This window comes from Corythoichthys intestinalis, chromosome 11, assembly GCF_030265065.1.
Source record: "Corythoichthys intestinalis isolate RoL2023-P3 chromosome 11, ASM3026506v1, whole genome shotgun sequence".
NCBI lineage: Eukaryota > Metazoa > Chordata > Actinopteri > Syngnathiformes > Syngnathidae > Corythoichthys > Corythoichthys intestinalis.
The window spans coordinates 9,194,549-9,215,543 of record NC_080405.1 but is presented as its reverse complement, the minus strand read 5'-3'; the positions used below and the strand labels follow the sequence as shown (position 1 = coordinate 9,215,543).

Here is a 20,995-nt window from a genome sequence, read left to right as displayed (position 1 = left end):
TATCTGCGCCTCCAACATGAAAGAAAAAAGAAAATAAAAAAGAAATATCTTGCAGGTCTGCCTACCTGCTGTACTACTTTGACGTTCATCAGATAATGCAACAAGAGAGGCCCAGTCAGCCACAATCAGAGATCAACAAGCGAATAAGTGAGAGCTGGAAAAGGCTCAGCGTGGCAGAGAAACGCTATTATCTGGAAAAAGCCAACTCAGAGAAGGAGGGCACTGATACAGTAAGTGATTTTTTTTCATGTAGTCACGCTTCTCATAAAAAATTAAGGATTTCGCAAAAAGCACGGTTTGACAGCTGGCATCTTCGGGAGGCTGCACAAGCAGCTGTCAATCAGTTACGCCGACTGGGGCACTCGTATCATAATAGTGACAGTCCTCTGCTTTGCTTGCAAAGGGGGAGGGAAAAAAAGACAAGGGATAATGTTGTTTGGCACGGCCAGACTGTTCTCTCTGTATTTTCAAACACTGTGAGAATAGTCTGGGACCCACCTCCTTAATGGCCTCTCGAGCCAGTACGAAATCATCCGTCCAATCAGATTTGTTTATTTGCATGACATGTTCTTTACGAGCAACGTCACTCTTCTGCGTCGGAAGTCGTCTCCACAACAACACAGATGCGAAAAGGAGAGCCGAGAATATGTTCCAATCCACGGTAAAATAAGTTTTTAATGACCAAAAACACATCGACACAAGTCATTGACAACAGTCTGTCTCGCGCTAGCCATGTTAAATAAACTTCTCCGTTCTCTGCTCACACCGCGCGAGTTGACACTGTACCAACGTCACGTCTGCCCGTCGCTGATTGGTCCACTTCGCTGTCTGTTTGCTGTGGCTTGCTCCGACCTGGAAATTTGATCCGCTCATTGGTCGCCAGACTCTATAGCTGGATCAGCGGTGAGTCTGGTGCAGTGTTGTTAATAACGGCGTTAGAATATAACGGCGTTACTAACGGTGTTATTTTTTTAGTAGTGAGTAATCTAATTAAATACTTTTCTCCTCTTGGCAACGCCGTTACCGTTACTGAGGATGGAAAGGCGTGTGTTACTATGCGTTACGAAATTGGTTGAATGACGCGAGAAAAGTCTGAGGGAGACGGACTCACCGAGACGACAGAGCAAACCAGGAGTGGGGAAGAGGCAAAAAAGTTGTGACGCCAAGCAAACGCGATGCTAGGTGGCTCCAATAATACCTGACTGTAGCCGATAGCCTACAAACTACGCCCACATGATATGGTAGATATGGTAGACATGGTAGATATCACATATATATATACTGTATATATCTATAGAACTGGATGCGAAATGACAGACACGGCGGCGTTAGCAACATGTACAGTATAGGAACTAGATGCGTTAGTAAACAGATGCGATCTTAAAGCAGTAAACTTCTTAGGAAGGCTCTGTTGTGGAGAACCTTCGTAGCGAACCTAAGTAACTTTTTATCTAAAATACTCCGAAGATCGGCAAAATCTTGACTTGAATCGATCTTTAAATGATGAAACAGTTTTAAATCTTCCACATGTCAAAGGTAGACAGAAGGGATCTAATGCAATAATGGGAACAATTTCAACAACTTTTAACGGTTTGATTAAGGGGAAAGGGGACATTAGGGGAAAGAATTGGGCTAGGGCCAACTGTTCCAAAAACCTTTTAAACTTCACATAATGTGACCTATGTTTTTTTTTTTTTTTTTTTTTAATGAGGAAAAAACAAACAAAACATGAAAATTATCACCAGTTACTTTGCCCCAAAAATTATTTCTCTTACATTCAGGTAATAGAGTTACTAACACAATTACCTTTTGGGAGAAGTAATTTGTAACTATAATTACTTTTTTAAAGTAAGATTAACAACACTGGTCTGGTGTACCAGGCTAGGGATAATGGGTTTAACCCTAACCCTAACCCTGAGTGACGCAACCAAACACTGCTAAATGTGTGATAACTACACATAAAATAAGAAAATATCACACATTGTGAAATCATGATGGAAACTATGGCGAATTTTCATCTCGTTCCAGTATCGTCAGATGAAAACTGGCATCCATCTTGTTGTTTTAGCCTCCCAAAACACGTTTCAGAAAAAATTGTTCGTTGACAAAATATTTTCGTTATTGTCATAATTGACGAAAACAACATTGTAATACACGAAGCGTCGTGCCCCCCGCACACACACTTCTAAATGTCCGCCAAGACAGTTAACGATACTCCACTAAGTGTCTGTCAGGCTAGAATCGTGTGAAATTGTGTAGTCTGGGTTAGAAGTAAGAGCGCCTTGTTGTTGGCCATGGGTGTGTGCATATCATTCAAAAAAGGTTTATAAGTATACAGGAGATTAAACCGGGTTAATGCGGGTCATTAAAAAGCATTAAAAGTCATTAAATGGATTTGGTCAAAATAAAGGCCTTAAAAAAGATTAAACTAAATATTCGAGGCATTAAAAATTATGTAAACTTTTTTTACATTAGTTATTAGAGTTGTCTGATATTATTGAGCAGCGAGTATAAGAGAACATAAGACATGATCATTGTCGAATAAGAGTCAATACTATCGGCTACCAGATAAACACATTTTAAAAGTTATCAGATAATATCAACATCAGCTTTTCATTATCGGTTTTGGGCCAATATGCATGTTGCCTTCAAAGTGAATGTAGAAGTCTTCTTACTTTGTACAAGGACTGGTCACATTGTAGTACAGCAGTTATGCATATTGACCATTAGATGTCTCCAAACTAAGATGCTTGGGATTTGTTATGTGAGCAGACCATTTGCATTCATGGTGCAAAAATTAAATGAATGACTGAAAAATAATCAATTATAAACTCATTACTTACCTCATTTAGTTGAAGTTGTTCTTATTTTTCACAGAATGCTGATTGAAAAACGTTGAAGTTGTTACATTTATCATTATAAAAGTATCCAGTGGGGTATCCCATTACAGGTAGCCATAATATGTCCACGGCCGCATATATCGGTATCGGTTTGATTTCGATATCAGATTTTGGGAGTTGGGCAATATCGGGATATCACCTGCATCTTTTCGGCTTTATCCGCTCGGGGCTTAACACTAATGTTTTCGAAATTATGTCCTACTTTGGAAGTAAAAAAACAAAACAAAACAATGGTGGGTTCAAAATTATAGGGTAATTATAGATTACTGTACACTATTTTCTAAGTTCTTGTTTTGTACAAAGGTTTACTCTTAATTTAAAACTTAACATAATGAAAATTAAATTTCACAAGGATTTTTTTTTTTTATCTCATTGTTGATAATTTTGTTCTTCCAGTTTTCTCTCAACACCTCCAAAGACCTTCCAGGCTTCCGTAAAATTCTACCAAGAGCTACTAGTAGTTACCTTGTCCTGACAGACGATCTTCAGGGTGGTTGCTCTCTGGCAGATTGTCTCAATCCTCCTGTTGATGGAAATGCATCTTTTCCGGCTTTGACTCAAGAGCCGAAAAATGCCCAAGAGCTTTGCTTAGCCAGCAAGGTGGATGTTTCTCAGATGTCTCTAAATAATAACATTGGAAAGGATATAGGAGAGGCATCGTCATCAATTACGATTAAATGCGGGTCTCCAGCTTCCAGAGACATTTCTTTCTCACAGAGCCCTGTGGATGCTACAGGAAGCTGTGTTTCAATGAAAGGATGTGAGATAGGAAATTCTGCTTGTGTAAATAGTGGGGTGACGATTCACCAACCCCAAAGAGAAGCAACACAAGTGGTTGCCATCTTCTCCAACCAGGTGATGCCCTCACATTCCTCAACCATTCATTATTTAAGATATAAGATTATTGAATTATGTTTTTTTTAATATTTGACTTTTAGAACCAGCTTGAGCCCAAATCTTTGGCAGGGGTCAGCACTTTGGGCGCCTTAATGATGGTACCCATGGCAGCGAGGGAAGAGCAAAGTACTGAGCCACCATACAAGATGGTAACGACTAAGACATCCAGAAGCCAGAACATCTTGTCACCGCGAGCACGTTAAATCCTAAATTGCATGGAAAATCTTTGTTTTGTAGGCTGTGAAGACATACACCAGAAGAGGTCGTGGTAGATGTGTGAATCCTCAGTGTTCATTTGTGTATGTCACTCGCCACAAGCCAACAAAATGCCCTGAATGTGGATGCCATCTTGGTGGCAAATGGATTCCTGCTGTGAGTGTTACTTTTTAAAGATTTTAATTCTTGGCCCTCATCATTTGCATTAAGCTATTATTGAATTTTTATAGAGGGGTTTAGTAGATTTCTACTCCCAACAAAAAATGTAAACCATGTATGCTTGCACAGGCAAATGACAGGTATATAAGAAATGTTCTCTTTTTACAGATAAACATGTAATTTGTTACTGTTGAGCCAAGTCAGTGTACATCGTGGCAGTGACCCACCACATCCAGTAGATAGAGCTGTGGTGGTTATAAAAATTAAAAAAACTTGAAACAAAAAAAATGCTTCGCTTATGCTTCAACAGTTTTGTAGATATCTTGCTTTTAATTTGCAGTGACGTCGCGTTGCCCCCCATCTATGGCGGAACAAAATCGCAATGGTAGCGATAATTTCTGCTTCGTTTGTGTTCTAAACCATGGATAGTGGATGAAAAAAACATTTTTGGAATGCAGTAACTCCAAAACCGTAGCAGCACAAACAATTTTTTAAAACAACACACTATTGGGGTTCCGTTCTGCGGTAGATGGGAGACTGCATGTCGTTATCACTGCAAATTAAAAGCAGAATATCTAAAAAAAAAAAAAAAAAAAAAAAAAAAAAGCAGCACAAACGCAAGTTTTACAGCACAAATGTAGCAAAAACAAATATGGAATGTAAAGCTTTTCATGTGACAGTAGGCTGTTCAGTGCTCTTCAAAATACATTGTGAGATTGATAGCATTTTACAGAATTTAATCTATACACACGGCTGGTCACAACACATTTGAACAGCACTACAAAATAGAGAACACACTACAGTATAAAGGGTAATATGTATTGAATCAGAAAAGATTCCAAGTACCGTACAGTCCAAGAATTGTTGGACCTCGGCTGTGGTCTTCATAAATGCTATTCTCATTAGTGATTACCATACTCAAAAATGTTTTGTATTACTTATTATTAATGCTTGTTAGAATACTACTCCCAAGTGTACATTTTCATTGAATATCCTTATTTCTGTACTTGCCGTTTCATACACATGCATGTGTTTGACATTAGGCAAAAAAAGCCCAGAAAAAAGGTCTACACGTTTCCAAGTTGGTGTCAGATGCCAAGTCCAGTTCAAGCTGCCAAAACACGATGCAGAAGGAGCATGCCAATTCCAGTGAAGCTAAACCCAGTGGGAGCAAAAGAGACAGGCAAACAGACTTGAAAAACATCAATGCAGTTACAAATGTAGAACCAGCAGAGGGCAGCAAGGAAACACCAGCCGAAATATATGTGAATGTGCAGCCACAAATAAGGTGAGTCAATTTTAGTTTCTTTCTTATTTTCTGATTACACTTATCATGGTGTCCCTGTCTTGAGATAGGCATGTAAAAAAAGTAGCACTCGCAAGTCAGAGCATGTGCAATGTTCAGGGGAGGCCGGTCAGACCCATCTTACCTTCTTCCTGCAGCACAGGTGAAGGGAAACCACAAACATTCTGATATTTCCATCTCTTTGGTTACATTGTCTTACACTGATGCTTATATTTCTTTTTCTAGGTCAAGCTTTGTTCCAGGTCATGGCCGTCCCAACATTGAACAGAAAAATACCAACACTTAACAACAAACCACTTACTGGTATATAATGTTCCCGTTCTGGTTAATGTGGTGTATTACTAAAGAAAAAGGACACCGTTTTATGCTCGTCTGATGACATTTTTGTTCCTCACACAGAGCTACAAGAGAGATTCTCAGGTCTCAAAGACGGTACTCTTAAACAGCTTGGCCGGGTAATCCAATCCAAACAGGTGAGCATACGTAAATATACATTTGCAATATAATTTCTTAAGTTTAATTGAACATATATAAACAGTTCAAACAGTGTTTTTTTGGGGCAGAAAATCCATCCATCCATCCATCCATCCATCCATCCATCCATCCATCCATCCATCCATCCATCCATCCATCCATCCATCCATCCATCCATCCATCCATCCATCCATCCATCCATCCATCCATCCATCCATCCATCCATCCATCCATCCATCCATCCATCCATCCATCCATCCATCCATCCATCCATCCATCCATCCATCCACCCACCCACCCACCATAGTTCCTAGTTTGAATAGTTGAAGTGAATAGTTCTTTCATAATTCCTATTATGAAATTATCATATCTCCGGTTTTCCGTGGTCAGTCGGTGCCAAATAAAACTGGGAGAGAGGTTAAAATCCGCGCTTTTTTGAGGGCAGCGTTCTATGTCAAATACTTCATTTTTTACGGTGCTTTAAAGACGCCAGGTGATTGAACAGGCCAGTGTGATCATAGAACAGCAAGCTTGAGTCTGATTGGTATCATGGAGTCATGTGATTATTGTTGCCACGTCTCATTAGTGAAACTGGTAGAGCCATTGTTGACATCATCTCTGGCACAAAAAAAAGTAAAATCTAATATGTAGAATAAAGAGGAAAAATGTAATGGCAATTGTAGCCCAAAGTAGCGGAATAAGAGTAGCGTATCTTCTTCACAAATCTACGTTAGTAAAAGTATGGCTTTGTAAAACTACTCTTAGAAGTACAGTACATTTTTCTCAAAAAATGACTGAAGTAAATGTAACGGATTAAATGTTACTATCCACCTCTGGTTTTAGTCGACAATTACTCGAAATGTTTTTGTCTATAAACTTCAAAAGTTTTAGTTTATGAATAAAAAAATAAATATATGGTTTCAACAATTTTGAATGAACATTGAGAGACGAGCACATAATTGTAGCATACAAGGACAGCACCATCTTTGTGATGATAATACAAACTCAGTACATTATATTCAATTAAATAAACCCAAAAAATACAAACTACATTAATTATTAATTAAATTCACCTGGATGCCACAAACTGTTTGTAGAAAGTTTTCCACAAGTTTAAGATGACACTCACCACACAAAATGCTAAAATGAAAGCTATGCTAATGCTACAAGTTCTATTTAGTGTGTGATGATCACTCAGGACAGACTCTAAAAGGCTAAAGCAACATTGCCTAGCCAAGATAAGAAAACAAAACTTATCAAGCAGCACCTGACATGTGTTTCACAAAGTCTGGAGCCTGGAGAGGACACACGCTTATTCACCAGCCGTGCACGCATATTTACCAGCCGGTGAGTAAGCATGTGTGGGGTGGAGGGGGCACAAAACGTCACATGAGTGACGCAACCAAAGATTGCTATGATGCGTGCTAACTACCAGTGTTGTTAATAATGGCGTAAGATATAACGGCGTTACTAACGGCATTATTTTTTTAGTAGTGAGTAATCTAATAACTTTTCTCATCTTGGCAATGCCGTTACCGTTACTGAGGATGGAAAGGCGTGCGTTACTATGCGTTACTATATTGGTTGAAAAGTCTCACCGAGACGACAGAGCAGAGCAGGAGTGGGGAGGAGGCAAAAAAGTTGTGACGCCGAGCAAACCCGATGCTAGGTGGCTCCAATAATAGCTGACTATAGCCGATAGCCTACAAACTACACCCACATCATATGGTAGATATGGTAGACATGGTAGATATCACATATATATATAACTAGATGCAAAATGACAGACACGGGGGCGTTAGCAACATATACAGTATAGGAACTAGATGCGTTAGTAAACAGCCGCCACCTTAAAGCAGTAGACGTCTTAGGAAGGCTCTGTTGTAGAGAACCTTCCTAGCGAACCTAAGTAACCTTTTGTCGGCAAAATCTTGACTTGAATCTATCTTTTAATGATAAAACAGTTTTAAAACTTCCACATGTTAAAAATAGACAGAAGGGAACTAATGCAATAATGGGAGCAATTTTAACAACTTTTAATGGTTGATTCAGGGTAAAGGGTGAATTAGGGTAAAGAATTGGGCTAGGGCCAATTGTCCCAAAAACCTTTTACACTTCACATAGTGTGCCCTAAGTTTTTTTTTTTTTTTTTAATGGAGCCAAAAAAAAAAAAAAAACGAAAATTATCAGTAGTTACTTTGCCAAGTAACTAATTACTCTTACATTCAGGTAACTGAGTTACTAACGCAATTACTTTTTGGGAGAAATAATTTGTAACTATAATTAATTATTTTTTTAAAGTAAGATTAACAACACTGCTAACTACACATACCATAAGAAACTCACACATTGTGAACTTATGACAGAAACTGGCCAATTTTAATCTTTTTCTTGTCTCCTCAGACAAAAACTGGCATCCATATTGTTATCTTTTGGTCTCCCAAGACTCGTTTTTAGCTCGTCATGTCATTGTCATGAAAAAATTGTTTATTGACGAAATATTTTTGTAATCGTTAACGTGAAAAGTAACACTGACATCACTGACTGCCCTTCCTATGTTGAGCTTGCATCTCCAGCTGTTTTAGCTTCCTACGACGTTCTAAAAACTTTCATCTTAGGTTTTGTAAAGATGTGATTAGCTGGCAACCGGAGCTATGTGTACATAGCCTTATTCTCAAGGTCAGCTGAGATAGGCTGCAGCCTTATGAGGATAAGCATTACTTAAAATGAACTGAATGTGATCGGTGTTCTTAATCCATTTGCTAATTTTTTGTCATAGGATTCTTTGGTCACGGCAAGCCAGCCTGTTTCTTCGCCATCTCAACAGGGCATGACCATTGTGTCGGTTGTGCCTTTCAAGCACACAAATGTCAATAGCTTTGTAAGTGTACCTTTCCAAAAATGTTGATATATCATTTAATAAGCTGGTAAATACTGCATGTCTTTTTTAAAATTCTATGCTTCAATTGTTTTGTTTCTAAGGACCTAGGACTGTCAACAGCAAGAGGTCGGGGACACTGTAAGAACAAGTTTTGTGACTACGTGTACAAGAACAGACACAAACCATCTGTGTGTCCAAAATGTGGTTGTGAGCTGACACAGGGGAAGCCTAAGGGCCCTAAGGTGAAAGCTGACTCTTGTATATTTCAGATTTGAAGGTTGCACTGCACAAAAAAGTGTTTTAGAGTTCTTTCTGGAATACCCATTTAATGTCATGCTCAGTCAAATGAATTTTAGTGCTTGTGTGTAGATGGCAAGGTGAAGACCTGGAGGGTGTTCTATTTGTTTGCCTTGACTAATGCCCTTATGTTAGGCTTTGCTAACTATTTTGTTTAAAGAAACCGCTAAGACTTAGTATGAATGGCCTTCATATGAAAGTTGATCGCTCAAAGTATCTAAGTACAGGGAGTTACGAGTTATGAACGAGTTTCATTCCTACGCTGGCTATGTAACCCAAATTTCCACTTAAGTCGGATTTCACCATTAGAGTTGAAATTTACCTGGTGATGTACTTGCAAATGTCCATCTAATAGGAAATCTTCCTCTTTTCCTCTCAAATGTCACAGTAGCACCGTGCATTGTATCTCACCCTTCACATAGGCTAAAATATGGGCTTTGTACTAAATAATTGTCTTCATGGTAGACCGACTGAAGCCTTAGTCTTTACCAATGTTCGTTGTTTAACGACATTAAGCTCCGTTTCCATGGTAATTGCTTTTCTTTTGGCTGGACCAACAATGGTAGAAAACCCAGCTTTTTTCCTTAGGATCACGGTGTGAAAAAAAGAAGGGCGAACAAAGCCGAACAAGGCAGAAATACTCCCGCCGCACAAGCAGACACAACTTACTGGGGACTAAATAAAGGATGAGGCACAGGTATCGTAAAGTCGAAACGTGGTAGGGCGAGGACATCGTAAACTCATGACTCCCTGTGCGCAAATTACGAATTTTTTAGGACTATGATAACAGAAAATAATGTTTGAAGACAGAAAATGACACAGCTCATAAGCATTGCTATATTGGGACAAATGTAACGTCAGTTATAATCATGCTCCTTAGTGCTAGAGGTACTGTAAGTTATGGACTGCCAGCCATGATCTCAGAATGCCAGAAAGCTGCGTGGCTTAAAGCACTCTTTGCGAGAGGCTACAACGTTAGAAGGCACTGTTAGCAGATAGCACGTGAACACTGACAGACTCGAACACAGTAGTAAAGCAGCAAAAATTAAAAAAGGTGCACACTAGTTACCATTACTATAGGGGAGACTGAGGTAATGTGATGCACCCCTTGTATCTAAGGCAAGGTTCATACTGCAGTTCTTAATGCACAAGGCCGATTTTTTGGTCATATCTGTTTTTTTTGGCGTGCCCGTTCAAACTGCCTTTGTCTATTGAGCCCGTTCGAGTATCACGTATACACACTAATTCGCAGTTTGAGATGCGCTGAGGAAACTGACCTGCATGCGCAGGAGCATCAAAACAAATGCCCACCCATGCTGGCTCAACATCATTCAAAGGCGATCATATTTTGATTTCCAAAAAGAGGACACAAATAACAGAAATAAATGATCCCAGTTAAGTCTTATATTTAGAGTTTATATGAATCGATAGCATGCACGCACTGTCCGTGCATGACACACACACATACGGGCGTTTTACCCCGAGTCTTTGCCATGTAAGCAATCTTGAAATATTGTTCATATGGAGGACAGAGAAAACCGAGCATTCTCAGGCTTATCCTCAACCCATTTTATTTTTTTATGACTGTTGTCAAGCCCGACCCTTCCCCAAAAGCCGTGTTCAAGGCAAGCAAGGCACTAACGCACAGCTGCACCACTACCGTGGCGCCCTGTCTCTCCTGCTCTTTGATGACGTAATTGCTACATGAATTCCGATTTGGGAGACTTGACAGTTTAGACCGCCGCGATATTCTGGAAAAATGTGGCCCAGATCGGATTTAAACCACATACGAAAGTGACCCAGATCGGATTTGAAATGGTCTACTTCTATGCGACTTTGCTATGTCTATGCCGTTTAGACCAGCAAGTTAATGCATCACTCGAGTCGGAAAACTACAAAAAAATCAGATTACTGTATTAAGACCTGCAGTATGAACCTAGCCTAAGTTAGGGAGCACATTTGTGATCATGCAACCATCATGTTTTCAAGCCCCTACTAATTCGCTTTATCCATGAAGAAGAGATCCTCCTTCTACTGTGGAAAACATGTTTTTCCCACAAAAATAATATTTTGTTTCTGTCAATTTAATAAGCTGTTGTGCCAAAGCAAAACAATTTAGCTTGAAAATATTTAATCTCACATGTTGATGAACTAACAGCATATAAAACCATGTGATGATGCTAGTTTAAGATTAGCCTGTGTTGAGGATGTATTCTATCTGGTGTAGTAGATCTTGAGTTGCATCCAGGTCTTAAAAAAAAAAAAAATCAACCAAACCCTGCTGTTTCTATTCTGACATTCATTCTGAATTGTCTTATCAAGCTACCTGTGAAGATTCTAACACTTGCTAATATGATTTTTAATACTAGGATGGAAAAAGTAACTGAATCAGTTTACCCCTCATTGGTTCACTTTACCCCTTTAATTCTTTTAGTCTGTCTCAGTTTATACTTTAGAAGGGGTGAAGTAAGACACAATACCACTTTTTTTGAACTAGTTATGTTTTCAGTTCAATATCATTCATCCTGAGAACATTCTGATCATTTCCATTGCAAGGAAACGTCCTAAATTAATGGGAAATATGTAAACTTTACTGGTTTGTTTTTTAAGCTTGCTTGGAGGAGAGCAAATGTCTCACATTCCCCAGTCTCCCTTACCATTTCTGTTGTCGTGTTCTCTTTTTCCCATATTAAATGGTGACGAAGGCTTTTTCACATTTTGACTTGGACATACTGTGGGGCGAATAAGTATTTAGTCAACCACTAATTGTGCAAGTTCTCCCACTTGAAAATATTAGAGAGGCCTGTAATTGTCAACATGGGTAAACCTCAACCATGAGAGACAGAATGTGGAAAAAAAAACAAGAAAATCACATTGTTTGATTTTTAAAGAATGTATTTGCAAATCATGGTGGAAAATAAGTGTTTGGTCAATACCAAAAGTTCATCTCAATACTTTGTTATGTACCCTTTGTTGGCAATAACGGAGGCCAAACATTTTCTGTAACTCTTTACAAGCTTTTCACACACTGTTGCTGGTATTTTGGCCCATTCCTCCATGCAGATCTCCTCTAGAGCAGTGATGTTTTGGGGCTGTCGTTGGGCAACACGGACTTTCAACTCCCTCCACAGATTTTCTATGGGGTTGAGATCTGGAGACTGGCTAGGCCACTACAGGACCTTGAAATGCTTCTTACGAAGCCACTCCTTTGTTGCCCTGGCTGTGTGTTTGGGATCTTTGTCATGCTGAAAGACCCAGCCACGTGCTGATGGAAGGAGATTTTCACTCAAAATCTCTCGATACATGGCCCCATTGATTCTTTGCTTTACACAGATCAGTCGTCCTGGTCCCTTGCCAGAAAAACAGCCCCAAAGCATTATGTTTCCACCCCCATGCTTCACAGTGGGTATGGTGTTCTTCGGATGCAATCCAGTATTCTTTCTCTTCGAAACACGAGAACCTGTGTTTCTACCAAAAAGTTTTATTTTGGTTTCATCTGACCATAATACATTCTGCCAGTCCTTTTCTGGGTCAGCCAAATGCTCTCTAGCGAACCGCAGACAGGCCTGGACGTGTATTGGCTTCAGCAGGGGGACACGTCTGGCAGTGCAGGATTTGAGTCCCTGGCGGCGCATTGTGTTACTGATAGTAGCCTTTGTTACTGTGATCCCAGATCTTTGTAGGTCATTCACTAGGTGGTTCTGGGATTTTTGCTCACCTTTCTTGTTATCATTTTGACGCCACGGGGTGAGATCTTGCATGGATTCCCAGATCGAGGGAGATTATCAGTGGTCTTGTATGTCTTCCATTTTCTAATAATTGCTCCCACAGTTGATTTCTTCACACCAAGCGTTTTACCTTGGCCGGGCCGAAAGTGTGGCTGAGTGTTGTTTCGGGACCATCCCCCTGTGGCCGGTTTTAGGCGGTTAGGTTGTCCGTGGATGGGACGTGGTTGCCACAGCGACCGACACTGGTCTTGACGTCACAAGCGCCCGCTATCTACTTTGTTATACGGGCTGGCGCTACTTGTTTTAGGACAAAGCGCACGGGTCTTTGTCCTTGTTCGTTGTAGGGAGAACTGATTGCCAGAGTTGGTTTGTCAATCTTGTTCGCACACGTTAGGCTTCAGTGATAAGATGGCGTTGTGTATCTATTCTGTTTCTTTAAACTACGGTGTGCTATTTATTTTACATTAGGTGTGTTAGAGTAGTGTAGTCCTACAGTAAATATGAGAAATGATAAAATATATTACGTGTGTTAGAGTAATACAAACAGTTAGACGGTGCCTACGAGAAAAGGTACCATTTTTCCTTTCCCCCTCATGAGCTCCGATAAGGTGATTCACTTTACTGTGTCAAGGGCATGGAGTGGAGTCTGCTTAAACTATAGTTAGATGAATGTGTTAGACTAACAATGCAAACAATTATATGGTTTGTGTGAGAACGGTACCTATTCCCTTCAACCTATTGAAGATTCAGTCTTCCCAGCCAGGTGCAGGTCTACAATTTTGTCTCAGGTGTTCTTCAACAGCTCTTTGGTTTTGGCCATAGTGGAGTTCGGAGTGTGACTGTGGACAGGTGTCTTTTATACCGATAATGAGTTAAAACAGGTGCCATTAATACAGGTAACGAGTGGAGCCTCTTTAGACCTCGTTAGACCTCGTTAGAAGAAGTTAGACCTCTCAAAGAGCCAGAAATCTTGCTTGTTTGTAGGTGGCCAAATACTTTTTTTCCACTCTAATTTAGAAATAAATTCTTTAAAACTCAAACAATGTGATTTTCTGTTTTTTTTCTCCACATTCTGTCTCTCATGGTTGAGGTTTACCCATGTTGACAATTACAGGCCTCTCAAATCTTTTCAAGTAGGAGAACTTGCACAATTGGTGGTTGACTAAATACTTATTTGCCCCACTGTATTGCAGCTGTCATCCTTAAATAAGGTGTGTTTTTACCTTCCCTTCGCGTTGCCTTTCTTTGTCCTTGTTTTTTTTTTCTGCTGACAGAATTTTTTAACTTTTCCACATCCACAATAAAACGCTTGGGCAGCAAATGTGCCTAACAAACTTTCGAGGCCTTTGTTGGCGTGAATAGTGGGCAGCCAACTCTTCAACAAGCCCTAGCAAAGTGAAAGGAAGTCTCAAGCGGTGGTGGACTACTACTGACCCTCTGTTCTGTTTCCACAGTTGAAAGCCAAACACTGGATGATTTGCAGTAAAAAAAAAAAAATGTTGTCCCTTTTATTATTTTCAGACTTTCTTAATGTCTTTTTTAGAAGTCTGTTCGAGGGGTCGATCCATGCCAGCCTCTAAGTCCTTCTCAGAAAGACATCCAACGGCAGTCCACCCTGCAGCTTATTCGCCATTCCCTGCAGATTCCAGAGAGCGAGGCAGAGCTCCAGGAAACACTTGCCCTCATCCAGGATCTTAACAGTCTTCAGATTGTCCTACTTCAACCGGGAGAACAGAAGAAGGATGGGACCGTTGAAACCCAGACCCTAGTGGAATCAGGATGGCCTCAGTTCTATGAATCATCAGCAACTCAATGTGTCCTCTGTAAAAAGCCTCTTTACAAAGGAGATCAGAGGTGAGCAAATTGAAAGAACGTAGTCATGTTTAAGAGCATTTTATAATTTCTGCTTCAGTTTTTATTCCTGTATAGCTCTTTTATCTTGTCAAGTGGGTCTCTGCTTACTTAATGACATGCTCCTTGTATCTAACCAAGCACGATAGCTGGACAGGAGGAATGCTGGTTGCTTACTGAGACGTTAATCCAGACAGCATCGTTGCAGCTCAAAGTCTGTCTCAATGCTCGATGTCTGGCTCTGCACAGCTTCACTGACCTGCATCCAGGTAACCTAACCTGTAGGCCTCTATGCTCGCTAGCATCATAACAAAAGTATTTTTCAAACATACCCACATGACCCATTGTGGGTTATAATGTGTGGAAATGGTGATGGCGGTGGTATCCAAAGCCAATTTTGTAAGCCGATATTTGAGGCCGATATACTTTTTTTTTTTTTTTTAAAGCACATAGATTATGGAAGGCAATTTAATAAAAATTGGAATAAAACAGGCCTACACCATAGCGATGAGAGTGCCACCTGTTGTAGTGAATGTGCAATTACTAGCGCGGTCCCAAACGATCATTTTTCCCTGACTAATCTATCAACTATCTTTACGATTTGTTCACCACCAGCCCTCCCAGCTGAAATAGGTTGGACTTCTAGCACCGGCAATGGCAGCCAATGACTGATTTGTTTTGCAATACTGAAGCTGTTTAATTGTTGATAAATTATATTTTTCCATTAAATGACATGTAAGTAATATTAAAAAGCATGCATTTTGGAAAAAAAACGTAAACTATCATAATCAAAACAGCCCTAAATCAGGAACAGGTCTGTCTTAACTACTACTATTATTAAATGAGATGTATGAGTGTTTATGTAACTTTAATTTTACGAGGTAAAATCAGTTGAGAACAGCTTCAAATTCATAATGATTTTTGATTGATTGACTGATTTATTGAATTTATTTAGAAAACATGCATCCCATTATGGATATACAAGAATACAAACAAAACATACGATTCGAAAAGGAGTAGGGAGAAGTTAAAAAAAAACAAAAAAAAAAAAACGTATGTGAATCCTACCCCTTTTTCCGCTACATAATTATCAGTGTGAATCAGACAAAACAAATACAGCTCACAACATTTCAAAATGATTCACAAATTTTCTCATTTCCTAATGCCTAAAGAACAATGGTTGGCATCACTGAACATTTTCTCAACATAAATGCTATCATTAGTTTCTATAGTAAAAATCTTTATATTTTCTTTTAAACACACTCAAATGGCGACCACAAGCAACCAACACTTTTGCTAATTATTATTTATGACGTTAGCAATTTTTGCTAGGTGGGTCAACCTCCCATTTGTCCCTAATAGTAAATGTGTGGAAATAGTACACGAACGAGATGTTTACTGAGCTAAACCTACCAATTCTGTCCAAATGGTGCCCCTGTGCCAAATTCACTGGTAAAGATGTGGAAGAACATACAAATGTTCAGTTAAAGTGAGTGTGGAAGGCTGAAAAAGATGGGAAAAAGAGCCGACTTGATTCAGACTGAACATTTTGATCGACACCTTTCTCTTGTGTGCACTGCCTTACGCCACTGACAATGATATTCTCCTGTTTCAACAGTCTATCCCTTACCACCATATGCCCTGTCTTTCTTATATATTATATCCTCTGGTTGTCTAACGTCTCTGACTGTTCTTGTGGGCAATTTACTTTGTTATTTTTGTGTAGCGATCGCAAATGCTACTCAGTGACAGCCAACGAACACTTTTAATTTTTTTCATTGATAACAAATCTTAATTCTATAATTTAGTTACACTTCCCTCTTAATAAAGTTGTTTTTACAACAGAAAAAGGTAACAGTGGCAGTCAGATATGTTTTTTTTTTTTCAGTGTCAGACAGAAGTAGCACGGCAAAACACCATGCTAAAAAATAAGTTAAAATATCAAAATGACTTACCTCTTCGTCCTCTGTTGTACAATAGCCTCCAACAAAATGTTTACTGCATAAGAAATGTGAATGGCTTCAGTATAGTGGATTTGCTATACTATGTATTTAATTTTTTTTACAGTCATCATGTCAATCCCATTGCAATCAGTTGAAGTCTTGTCTTTGAATGTATTTACTGTATCAGTAACCTCTTTGGTTTCCACCTTGCTTAGAAAGATTGAATTTGGATTCCTTGATATGCTAATAAAACAGCTGGATCAATTATCTGATTTCCCCCAGTATTCCCAGCCAGCTTCTCCCCAACTCTTACAAAATTGATTGAATCCCTCAACTATGTCTTCTGTCTTGCTTGACCTAAGGCCTAAAGGATTAATTCGGCCTAGTGCTACCAATCCACCATACCATCACTTCTTTTCATGATTATACACACTCAGCAAGAACAGGACATTATTTTCAGATAATTAAACCCACCAGGACGTCACGACGAGATGTAAACAAGAGAGTTTAAGAGGACGCTCGCCATGCTAAAGCCAATGCGAATGTGAATGCTATGCAAACACTGGATTACATTTAGAGTGTAAAGCTCACTCACTAAACACCTTAAAGCTAAATTGCATATTCTTTCATACAACATAAAAAAAAATCTTAAAATATTTACAAGACAAACAAGCCTGAAGCCTACCTGTAGCAGCCTGAGTTCATGCTGTTGCAGGGTCCTTCCGGGTATCCTACTGTACAGTGGGGCAAATAAGATTTTGTCAACCACTAATTGTGCAAGTTCTCCCACTTGAAAATATTAGAGAGGGTTGTAATTGTCAACATGGGTAAACCTCAACCATGCAAGACAGAATGTGGGGGGAAAAAAAACAACAACAAGAAAATCACATTGTTTGATTTTTAAATAATTTATTTGCAAATCACGGTGGAAAATAAGTATTTGGTCAATACCAAAAGTTCATCTCAATACTTTGTTATGTACCCTTTGTTGGCAATAACGGAGGCCAAACGTTTTCTGTAACTCTTCACAAGCTTTTCACACACTGTTGCTGGTATTTTGGCCCATTCCTCCATGCAGATCTCCTCTAGAGCAGTGATGTTTTGGGGCTGTCGTTGGGCAACACGGACTTTCAACTCCCTCCACAGATTTTCTATGGGCTTGGGATCTGGAGACTGGCTAGGCCACTCCAGGACCTTAAAATACTTCTTAGTTGCCCTGGCTGTGTGTTTGGGATCATTATCATGCTGAAAGACCCAGCCACGTCTCATCTTCAATGCCCTTGCTGATGGAAGGAGAATTTTACTCAAAATCTATTCAATTCAATTCAATTTTATTTGTATAGCCCTGGATCACAACAATGTTGTCTCAAAGGGCTTTGCAGAGGCAATATGATACACAATCAGAAACAGCAAACGAAGCAACAAAGATGAATAAATAAATTCAAGTCCTGGGTATCCCCCATCCTTAGACCCTCCATGTCGGCAAGGAAATCTCTCGATACATGGCCCCATTCATTGTTTCCTTTACACAGATCAGTCGTCCTGATCCCTTTGCAGAAAAACAGTCCCAAAGCATGATGTTTCCACCCCAATGCTTCACAGTGGGTATGGTGCAATTCAGTGTTCTTTTTCCTCCAAACACGAGAACCTGTGTTTCTACCAAAATGTTCTATTTTGGTTTCATCTGACCATAACACATTCTCCCAGTCCTCTTCTGGATCATCCAAATGCTCTCTAGCGAACCGCAGACTGGCCTGGATGTGTACTTTCTTCAGCAGGGGGACACGTCTGGCAGTGCAGGATTTGAGTCCCCGGTGGCGCATTGTTTTACTGATAGTAGCCTTTGTTACTGTGGTCCCAGCTCTCTGTAGCTCATTCACGAGGTCCCCGCGTGTGGTTCTGGGATTTTTGCTCCCCGTTTTTGTTATCATTTTGACGCCGGGGGATGAGGAGGGAGTTGAAAGTCCGTGTTGCCCAACGACAGCCCCAAAACATCACTGCTCTAGAGGAGATCTGCAAGGAGGAATGGGCCAAAATACCAGCAACAGTGTGTGGAAAGCTTGTGAAGAGTTACAGAAAATGTTTGGCCTCCGTTATTGCCAACAATGGGTACATAACAAAGTATTGAGATGAACTTTTGGTATTGACCAAATACTTATTTTCCACCATGATTTATAAATAAATTCTTAAAAAATCAAACAATGTGATTTTCTGTTTTTTTTTTTTTTTCACGTTCTGTCTCTCATGGTTGAGGTTTACCCATGTTGACAATTACAGGCCTCTCTAATATTTTCAAGTGGGAGAACTTGCACAATTAGTGGTTGACTAAATACTTATTTGCCCCACTGTAAGTCAGCGGCCCTCACAGCAGCCTGATCAAAATCCTTTTTTATCGGATTTTTTCCCCCCGTTTATCGGATGATGGCCGATGTTGGGGGGGAAAAAATCCATATATCAGCCCAAAATATTGGCTGGTCGATATATCGGTCCACCTCTAGTCTCCATCACAGTGGCCTGCTATATTTTAAATGTTTTCTAATTAGATGTTTTTTGAGTGATTAGTTACATAAGTAACTTACGCTACGCCTCAGTCACACACACCCACACACACACACGCTCTTTTTCGATGCGGCTGTCAGCTTCGGCATACCAATGTAGTACTAATAGATTAATAAATACCCTGTTTCACCAACCTTTTTTTAAAGTAAGAGATTAAAGTTTTTGAGCACTGATTAGTGCATTGATCAGATGAAAAGTCCCTGATTTGTCTTGATGTCTAAACTTTCACTTGTTTCTTTTTCTCCACAAATGACCTAAAAATCTCACGGGACACTGTGGAAACTATAAACAAGAGCATAAGAGTTAGTAAGCATCTTTGCTAACATAACCTGAATAATAGGGATGAACTGGATATGAAAACGAGTATCCCGTTACAAATGATATGATATAAATGATTAAATAATTATTATTAAATAATAATTTTTCCCATAATAATTTTTCCCGAGTATTACACCAGTAGAAACGCCCACTATCCACTTTCGTGTTATAATAAAAATACAATTAAAAAAAAAGAACATATCGTTGAGTATTGACAACTTTTCTTCATGGATAACCAGTTGGTCATATTTTTCGACTGCATATGTTGTATTCAATGATGCATATTATTTTAAAATATTATACAAATATTTCTGCATTAATAAAAACTAGTTTTAGAAATAGTTCCTTTACTGCTATTGTGATTTTAAAAAAGCACTGAATCTCCATCATCACTGTTCTGTAAATATTTATTAAAAATACAAAAAAAAAAAAATACCAAAAATATTCATGTACTGAGTTTATAAAACTTGTGACTGTAAATAATTCTTACTTTTTTTATGGAAGACATTCTTTTTGATCTCAATCAGGCTGTTTTACCAAACGTATCAGTTTAACAATAAATACAACAACTTGTGTTCAATCCATTTCAATATCACACTAAATAATGTGCCAATGTAAACCCAACCCATTTCTGGTAAAACCACAACCACTTCCAGTTCAGGCCCAGCCTTATCAGAGTACAGTAGAACAGATATAGATAGTGCTGTACTCACTCATCCCTACTAAATGTAGAAGGTGTTAGCTGTATGTACAAAGCATACTGTAAACAAACCAAACATGCAAAACAAATAATACAAAGCAAAAGATACTATTTGCGCCCGGAGAACAGAGCACAAATGTATCTCCATGCTTTTATGTCCGTGGTCCCACCTTTGACCCACAATCCCACAAATTAGTCTCAAAACGGAAGAGAATCATTTGACCATGGTATGCACTTTAAAAATAGGGCATGTTTTTTACTTATTCAACATGAAACATTCATTTACATAAGTATTTAAACTTTTGACACAATTACAACCTTTTTAGTACACACTTCTAAAATAATAAATTTTCTCTAGATTATCCTTGAATTATGTTATTAGAAAAAAAATACCAGTACATTCTTCTACGTGAAGAAGATAAACACTTTAATGTTTTTTTTACATTCATTATCAATAATGTTTTAACACATTGGGTGTCAGTTGAATATTAATAAGCAAGACTATTTCTGTAAATGTTAACATTTTCAAATGTTCCTTTCTACATTTCTCGGAAATCACAATGTCCCACCACGAGTGAGGTATACTTTTAGGCCACTCTGTAGCCCGTTAGCGCCACAAGAAATTAATAAAGCATATTCTGAACAGTAGTGCTAAATGAGTAAGTTAGTTGGTCATGCCTTCACAATCCTAATTCATTGGAATTTTGTTTTCATCAAAAGGATGTTTGCTTTAAAAATTCAAACAATATTTTTTTTATGTGTGTTA

At 39.0% G+C, this 20,995-nt stretch overlaps 1 protein-coding gene across 3 annotated transcripts in view; it reads left to right on the top strand.

Annotated features, from left to right (window-relative positions):
- hmgxb3 (HMG box domain containing 3) overlaps positions 1-20,995 on the top strand; it is a 49,668-nt gene that overhangs the window by 6,576 nt on the left and 22,097 nt on the right. For all 3 annotated transcript variants that reach the window (XM_057849709.1, XM_057849708.1, XM_057849711.1), the window contains 12 exons: positions 56-230; positions 3,297-3,755; positions 3,839-3,946; positions 4,035-4,169; positions 5,216-5,460; positions 5,529-5,620; positions 5,704-5,781; positions 5,878-5,951; positions 8,732-8,833; positions 8,935-9,075; positions 14,402-14,712; positions 14,851-14,978. In XM_057849709.1, coding sequence (XP_057705692.1) covers positions 56-230; positions 3,297-3,755; positions 3,839-3,946; positions 4,035-4,169; positions 5,216-5,460; positions 5,529-5,620; positions 5,704-5,781; positions 5,878-5,951; positions 8,732-8,833; positions 8,935-9,075; positions 14,402-14,712; positions 14,851-14,978 — 2,048 coding nt within the window. The remainder of the gene's footprint in view (positions 1-55; positions 231-3,296; positions 3,756-3,838; positions 3,947-4,034; positions 4,170-5,215; positions 5,461-5,528; positions 5,621-5,703; positions 5,782-5,877; positions 5,952-8,731; positions 8,834-8,934; positions 9,076-14,401; positions 14,713-14,850; positions 14,979-20,995) is intronic.